General features: G+C 38.7%; 1 protein-coding gene across 1 annotated transcript; it reads right to left on the bottom strand.

The window, feature by feature from the left end:
- Window positions 1–1,744, bottom strand: LOC137982461 (uncharacterized). Its single transcript, XM_068829553.1, has 2 exons — window positions 1,412–1,744; window positions 1–622 (listed from the first exon to the last, which is right to left on the bottom strand). The coding sequence occupies exons 1-2, from the start codon at window positions 1,608–1,610 to the stop codon at window positions 351–353; spliced, it is 471 nt and encodes a 156-aa protein (XP_068685654.1). The 5' UTR covers window positions 1,611–1,744; the 3' UTR covers window positions 1–350.
- Window positions 1,745–8,344: the final 6,600 nt, after the last annotated feature.

Here is an 8,344-nt window from a genome sequence, read left to right as displayed (position 1 = left end):
TTTCCTCCATTGACCTTTATTGGCGTCTTAACAACCTCAGAATAGATTCAATTTAAATCTCGAAATATCGAGCTTCATCACAATGGGGAATATTAAATGAAATACAAACATCATTTACAAATGTGGGTTTATAATACAAGAAAAAATCTTTTTTTTCCCCACAACTAAAATACAAATCATTTACATCTTTTACTCATTGTTTCTTCTCCTTTTTTTCTGTATTTATATATATTTATAAATTTAAAAGACACTTTTATAGGTACTCAAAACAAATGTGTGCGAACTTATTCACACCACGTATATATATATAGAGAGAGAGAGGCACAACGTGAAAAGAAATATTTAAAAAATTAAAAGTCAACTGAACATGTTGAAGATTCCCGCTGCCGCTTCCGAGTCGTGTTCTTTCGAAGAAGATTGTTTTGTTTTGGCTCATCTTTTTTTTTTTCTGTCGAGGTTGGCGATGTGACCAGAAGGAATTCAAGATATGGTTGAGAAAGTATGATGGCTGCTTGAATCGACAAGACTCGTTCCTGATTTTTCAGGGCGTCGAATAAATCCCAATAGACACTATGCTCCCATAAATGTTTCGTGAAACAAACTTTGCTTTTGTACAACTTCCCTGCAAAGAAAGCAAACAAAGTCCATACCGGCCAGATCAGACAAGTTTCTACTGTGATATTGAACAAACTTGACATTTCTGAACTCGAAAATAAAATATTCTAAAATAATAAATAACATTATAAATCCACGGCACCCTTTGAAAAGTGCAACACGAGGTTGTTAATTTAATCGATACGATTTTATTTTTCAGTTTCCAAGTGGAAAACCGGAAAATTTTAAGTCGCGAAGGACAAAGTTCCGGGATGATGTATTCGAAAGCGAAACACGAGGCCTCTCACATGACGCGAACCGTGAAATTTCCGATAAATTTTGTTCGAAAATTCTTATTTACAACGCTCCGTTCAACAAACACAAAAATATGAGAGGAAAGATATAACCATCTGCAAACTATTTTAAAGATAGTAAATAATAGTTTCTTTGGGACATTTCCCTAAATGCAAGTCTAAACCTAAAATCTCTCATACTTCGGGTCGTTTGTTTGCTCAGCAAAATAATTGGCGCCGCGTAGTAAAAACTTTAAAAAATTGTCAAAATTACAATTGTTACGCAAACGCTACAATTGGAACACCGAAGTCTTTTAGCAAGTCTTAGCAATTAGGCCGAGGTGCAAAAGTTGTATTTAGCACACAAAGGTGAAAAAAAATTGGAAACGTTCGCTACCTACTGGTTGTAAACACACCGACGTATTTGAATGAAGATTTTATTTCGCAGCGCCTTGTGTACCATCAAAGGCTTTGGCGATTCCAAAAAGTTAAGTTAAAAGATAAAAGCCGAAGAAAACACTCACCACAAATCGAGCAATTTATATCGTTGCCGTCCACGGAATCGTACTCTCGTAAAACTTCGATTACTCCTTGCAGCTCAAGCGTTCGCATATGTGGTGTGCTTGTCGAACTCCAATGACTGGGAAATCTTGCTTTCTTCCTTCGTCCGCCAACTTCAACTGTTTCCAATACATCTCTGGCTTCGACAGTAGTTTCAGGCATGTTTTCATATGTGAATTAAAACTGTCGCGAATAAACAGTTCTTGATCGACGAAATGCTCCGAATTCAGACGTGGTGGGTGGGACGCAAAGAAAAAATTTTTAGTAGCTTTTCCACGAGGTCGCGAAAAATACGAACTATTTGCATTTCACAACAACAACAGATCGAAATTGAGCGATGTGATTGGTCATTATCAGAACAATAGCCTTGAGTGAATGGCAACATTCCGGATGTACGGACGTTGATTGGTCGATATGTCATGATATTGCATGTGACTTCTGGCTATGAATGGCCTTTCCCGCGAAAAAAATATCAAGATAAATGGCGCGAATGATGCCGCTCAGCATCATGGTAACAGATCAGTTTGGACAATTGAAAGAACAACTTTATGCAAAACAAAAATTCTTCTCTTTTTAAATTAAAGCTAAAAATGCTCCCGGATCTTTGCATTCGCGTGAGTTTCGAAAAAGTATTTACGTCAATTCGTTCTTTTGAGGAAAAGCCAACTCAAACAAATCGCATTGAACCTGGATTTGCGAAAGTTTTAAGTTACCAGTTATGGAACGAGTCACGAAAGAACCAATTTTTGAGAACGGCTATTTTTACGGGGGCGTTCCGCACAACAAGGAAAAGCTTCGGACTTTTTCCTATGCATCCTAGGTGACATCTCACTGTCACACCGAGCTTGGCTTAAAAACTTTGAAAAATACAAACCCGCCAGCGAATGAACATCGATGAGAACAAAACCGAAGTACACTTTTAGGAAGAACAACGGGTAATTTGCACGTGTTCACGGGTTGCTGTAAAGAAAATATTCTTTGTTTACCAGCATCTATAAAAAAGCTATTCTATTTTCATGCTAACGTTTACTTGCGGAGAGATCTAGCCTCACAACAGCAGAGCGAGCGGTTGTTAAATGGCCTTTTCGTTGGCTCCTTGCCACGACTTTAACTCTCTTGTGTTCTCAAGGTTGTCAATCGAGGAGTTTCATTCTGACAGAGGATGAAACATTTTTTTGATTCTTCGAATATAAACGTAAAAATATGAGGAAACTAAAAAAAAAAAATTCAATACATATCTTTTATTGATCGATTTTTCGCCGAGTTCGACCTTAGACGATCAATATGTCAAGACAGACAAGACTACATTGTAAAGAATTGAACTGAAGGCAAAAGAGAACGTTTGCCTCAGTCGGAGAAATCCTTTCTAATAATTTTTGCTTCTCCGATTAAGGTCTTCCTTTCTTTTCAAAAACGTTTGTCATCTCCTCCGGCAGCAATTGTAAGAAAGTTGACCAAAAAAGACACTTTTTAAAGTTGGACGGAGTCTTTACACGAGGTGATGTTATAGGTTTCTGCATCTCCTTTATCGATACTTTGGTTTTAGAGTTTTCCTACATCTGATCGTCTCCTTTGAGGAAATCTGATGCTTTTTTTTTACATTTAAAAAAAGCTCCCAATAAATTATATATGTCACAGTTTGCAATCAATAATTGTCAGGGTCTGATAGATTCGGGTTTCTATGGGTACTGACAGCCTTATTCAAGTATCGTAAGTAAAATAATTGAAAAATAAGGGGGAGTGTGAAATAAAACTGCTGTAATGAGTTTGCACCGCGACACAGCTGCACCATTTATGATTTTCCCCACAAAACAACGAATCACTAAAAATTATAATCTGCAGACGTTCGGTGTGGTCACAGATGCGATGTAATTTTTCAGATTATTAGACAACGCGTCCTAAGGAATTATGGCGAAATTATCATAAATAATTGGTAAATGAATACTAAGCAAAGACGCCTGTGAATTTTCATTGTTTGTGTTCACGAAGATCTGATCACAAGTTATTCCGTTTAAGTTCGCCCAAGAAGTGTACCAAAAGTCGACATCGAAAGTCTAATTTTTACTTGTTAATTTTTTTTATTGGCGATCGAGAAAGAAGATAACATGCATGAAGTAATAGAAAAATCAACTAAAACAATGATATCCGCATCTGAAAATTTGCGAGAGTAAAACACATTCGAAAGTTTTCATTTTTATTTTATTACCCACAGTGGCCTCACAGAAAATCATCGCAACGACGTGAACTGAATATGTCGTGAAAATGAGTCAATTTCCAAAACGAATCTCAACAAAAGGAGTTCAAATCCTTCAGTTCCAGACAGAAATCCCCCTGTCTGAAAGATAATGAATACAAATTCTGTGGTTCGTTGACAATAATGGCATTGCCCATAAAAACAAGACTATCGACGTTGCAGGTGTAATAGTAGTGGTTGTCGAGTCATTAATCAAGGAAACAAGATGTCAGCTTACACCAGCAAGCCTCTCCCCTCTAATTGAATGTCTTGTAACTACAATCCATTTACCTCGGGCGCCAGAGTTTTTGTCGTTTTAAAAACGAAAACGTCTTTTAACCAGGGATTCGCCCTTTAATCGATCCAAACAAAACGAAAAAGAAACCTCTTGTGCCACGGGTAATATAATTGAATTACTGGCAAGAGCCAATGATTTTACATTCAAATACGACACGTGCACGATAACATTTTGAAAACAACTTTGTACAATGCTTCTATTTCACGTTATCCAAGTTATATTATGCTTTATTTGTAAAATTCTTTAAGTTTGCTTCGCCGCCAAACCAAGATGTTTTATTCGCTCAGTCTCGGGCGGTTTCTGAAGCTTGAACAGAAGTCTTTTTAACCAGTTCGGTTTGATATGGCGAAGATAGTTATGCGGCCATAGATACCGACAACTTGTTTGCGTCTGCGTGAAGTTTAAAGATAAAGAAAACAACCTGTGATATTCTTCAGTAAATTGTGATTTGAGGTTTGTTACGGAAAGGTTAAGAAAAATTTGTGATGTGCAAAGCAACGGAAGAGTTAACTTGAAAGTCTGCCTTTTAATGCATCAGTTCTGTGAACTTTAATAAACACTTTTAAAAATCCCTGGTCTTATTTTTTCGCTAAATACGTAAATTCCGTGATTATCTACCGTATAATCAACGACGCCAGCATTTCGTGGGAGTTACGAACTTCATGGACCCTTATCACGCGGCTGGCTTTGTGTTGGCCAGTGACAATAGAGTTCGTAAGCCGAGCCTCGAGTTCATGTGTCTGGAATCGAATTTTACCGCGCAAAAGCAAAAGTTTCTTGTCCCTCGGAACTCAACAAGGCCGTGTTGTAAAAAGAGTCAATTGCCTGAATTTGCATTTCACAATATTTTCTTTGTTTTCACCAGCAAATTCGCCACGAGGTTAAAGGGGCTAGGTCACGCAATTTTAGGCAATTTCAGCACTGATCGAATGGTCATAGAATTAACTAAAATATCGAAATAACTGTTCAAAACTATCGAAGAACTCTCACAAAACACAGGGAAGCCAAGAATGGACGTGGATGGATAAAACTGGAGAGGATTGAAATGGATTGAATTTGGATAAATTTGAAAAACGTCGGCCCACCTTTTTTCAAATTTATATCAGTCTATATCAAAATGTCATTTACAAAGCTGGAAAATCATTCTCAGTTGTTATGTGGCTGTGATTTTGCAAATGAAAGACTCTTGTTCTGCCAATGTGACGTTTAGAGCTCATAATTAAGGAAATTAAACAAAATTACCTAAAATAGCGTGACCTAGCCCCTTTAATGACACCTGCTGACTAAAGCTATAGCAGTCTCGGACCTCCCCACCCAGGGATATATCGAGTACCCCCCCCCCCCCGGGGATGAGGCGTATGGCCATAACTGATAAACCAAGGTAATGAAGACAAGGGTCAAACAACATACATCAGCATCTTGAGAGTAATAGAATTTCCTTTAAAGAGAAGCTAGCTTAATTTCCTTTGGTCTCCATGAGTAGGTGTGACTGATGACTCCCACTTCTTAAGTGTCACAAGCACCTTCCGGTTGTTTTTCATGATTCAGCAACCCACAGTTTGAGATTTGAGGCTAATTGATTTTACAGGCGGTCTCTCTCACCCTGAAAGCCCAGTAATCTCAACACATTTTGAAATATGCAGCACATAAGCGCGGTCTAACATGAGAATTACCGCTCGGTATCAATTTAAAAATTATCAATCAATAATAAATTGTCTGGCCTCCAAAATCCAAAAGGTTTCTCACGTATAGCAGAAACAGCCACAAAAATGAAGAGGAACGACAACAATCCTACGAAAACCATGTTCCCAGGGCTCTGGAATGGAGGAAAGCCTTGGGAAAATGGATGTACCTGACCATTGTCTCTGCATTGTCACAAAAAAATCAGAAATAAAGCTTGAATTGATCTACAGCATCTCAAACCGGGCTCAAAGTAGAGAGGAATGTAGAAGTAGGAAATGTAACTCCGTTTTTTTCCCGATCGCTCGGAATGTGTTTTATTTCACCCTTCTCGTTGCACCCTACAATCTTAACTATTGCTCTACACAAAACACTTCAAACCTCAAAGGCTATTCCGAGTGAAACAAAATGTTGTCCTATTTGGTTGAAGACGAAGTTTGCATTGACGTTGGGTTTTACCCAGTCATTGATACCAATTTTGCCGGACATTTTAATCTACTTTGATGTGTCGAGAACATTTTCATTTATTTCTGGCCTTAAACATCTCCAGGTTTATTTTCGCGTGACTTGTTTATTTCAAACAATTACATGTCAAGTTTTTCGCGTGCCGTGTTTCGCGTGATTTACAAGTACACCTGAATGTCCCTTGTGTTGTACATCTCCAGGTTCATTTTCGCTAAGTGTTGCGAGCCGTGAACATTTTAAACTGTTCTTGAGTAGAAATGGGTTACAAGGCTTCTTACAACTTAAAATGCAATTTTTAAGCCACCTCGGAAAGACGGACTTAAACGCTTTTCAAGCAGCAATGGAACGCTACTGATTTCATTAGACTTTGAAATGTGTTCGGTGTCAAGCTTATTATCGCTAACCAGACTAACAGGAGCACTCTATAATTACCCAGGAAAAATGGCACTCCTGTGGAAAATCCTTCACGGAAGCATCAGACTGTAAGATTATCTGGGGTTGAATCTTAGTATTTACCCACTAAATTAAAGATACTGTGCAATACTTTCTTAAGGTCCCGATTGCCCCAAACTTATGAGCTCAGTTGGGGTTGATTTGCCGACAATGAAGCGGGGAGACCAATTAAACTATGATAAACGAAAGCAACTTAAGCGGCTCAAGGATGTGAATAAGAGACCATCTGCCTGTGAATGGGGGACTACATTAAATAGAACAAATTGATAACTGCATTTTTGCCACTGCGAAAAAGTACAGTTTTAGTTCGGGGGAAATAAAGGGCTATAAAAACATGTTAGTTACAGTGGAATTATCTCATTTAGGAACTCATTTAACATTGCAAAACGAACCGTACCGCGTCCTTAGCGGTAAGCCGACCCCCCGTAGGCTTAGGGGTGTTTGGGAATGGGGTACGAATATAAACAAGGGGGGAGGGGACAGGGTAGGCTGTAATGAGTTCAGACAGAGCTATTCTGTTTGGCTGGGTTTGTTTGCTTTCCGTTCCAGCCAAAATTAGGAGCAGAGTACTGTTGATTCTAGTAGGGAAAAAAAGTAAACATTTTTAAAGGTTTTGGACCCAAAGGGTGAAATAGTCGGTAAATATTGATAGAAAAGTCTACATCAAGAAAATTCCAAAAGTTGCCGTCCCCGGAATAGTGGGGTTGGGATAAGGAAACGACTAAACAGGAGGGGGTAGATAACAGCTTGGAAGGGAGCAACAGATAGGGCTCGTTTGTTTCACCGCAAATTCAAAGCAGGGTGAAAGTAATCCTTAAAAAAGTCTAAATTATGAAATAGTTAGACTTTTTTTGTTGGTAAGCGTGCAGTAGAATACCGATTGTTTTCAATTATTTTCATAGTGGTGGGGGCTTGACTTTCGCCTAAAACTCTGAGTTGGAAAACACCGACGTTTCACGTACTCGCACGTTTGGGTTGCAAGAGAAAAAGAGACGTCGACCATTGTAGTCCACAAATTCAGAAGAGAGTACTAACCTCCCAAGCCTATTGACATTCGCTGGCTACCTACGCGAAGGCTAAAGAAAGGTAAAGAAACTCAGTAAAGCGATTGAAGGTAAATTTGTTTTGACATTTGAGAAGCAATTAAGTCATACGCTAAAAGAGCAGGAACTTATAAAAATAACTGATCAAGCTTGTTTGGCATTCTACAAACACAAACCGAAAATATTTTCCGATGTCTATCGGATCGTCCTGTTTGATCAAAGTAGCAAATGTTACCTATAAAAGAAAACAAACGACCAGTTGTGGGTTCGGTTTTGACTCGGAAAATGACCGCCTTTTCGACCCAAATTGAAGAATTACCCCCTTAAGGTTTATCGTGTAACATGTTTCTACATTTTGTGCACATCAATTTCACCAAAACACCGATATTCCAATCAATTCAATTTTGGACACCCTCGACATACAAAGTTGCCGTAGAAGGGGGCTGGAGTGGGGCTGATAAAGGATCTCCACAAAAATGAAAGTACGTAGGGAGCGAGGAAGAGAGTGAGTGGTGCTAAGTGTACATGCAAGAAAGTGTTCACTGCATGAGCAAAGAAATTATCTTTGTCCACAAAAAAGGTACAAAGAATACGTGAATGCAGCATCTGTTCAAGCTGGAGCGTCAACTGACCTTCTCGCTTTAAACACACAGTGGCCAGCCCCTTTCCGATTGACCTTCCGATCAAATTAGTTTTGGTTATATACCACGACAAACGCATCTCG

This window comes from Montipora foliosa, chromosome 13 (genome assembly GCF_036669935.1).
Source record: "Montipora foliosa isolate CH-2021 chromosome 13, ASM3666993v2, whole genome shotgun sequence".
Lineage (NCBI taxonomy): Eukaryota > Metazoa > Cnidaria > Anthozoa > Scleractinia > Acroporidae > Montipora > Montipora foliosa.
Note: the sequence above shows the minus strand (reverse complement) of the source record. Positions and strands in the feature narration are given on the sequence as shown.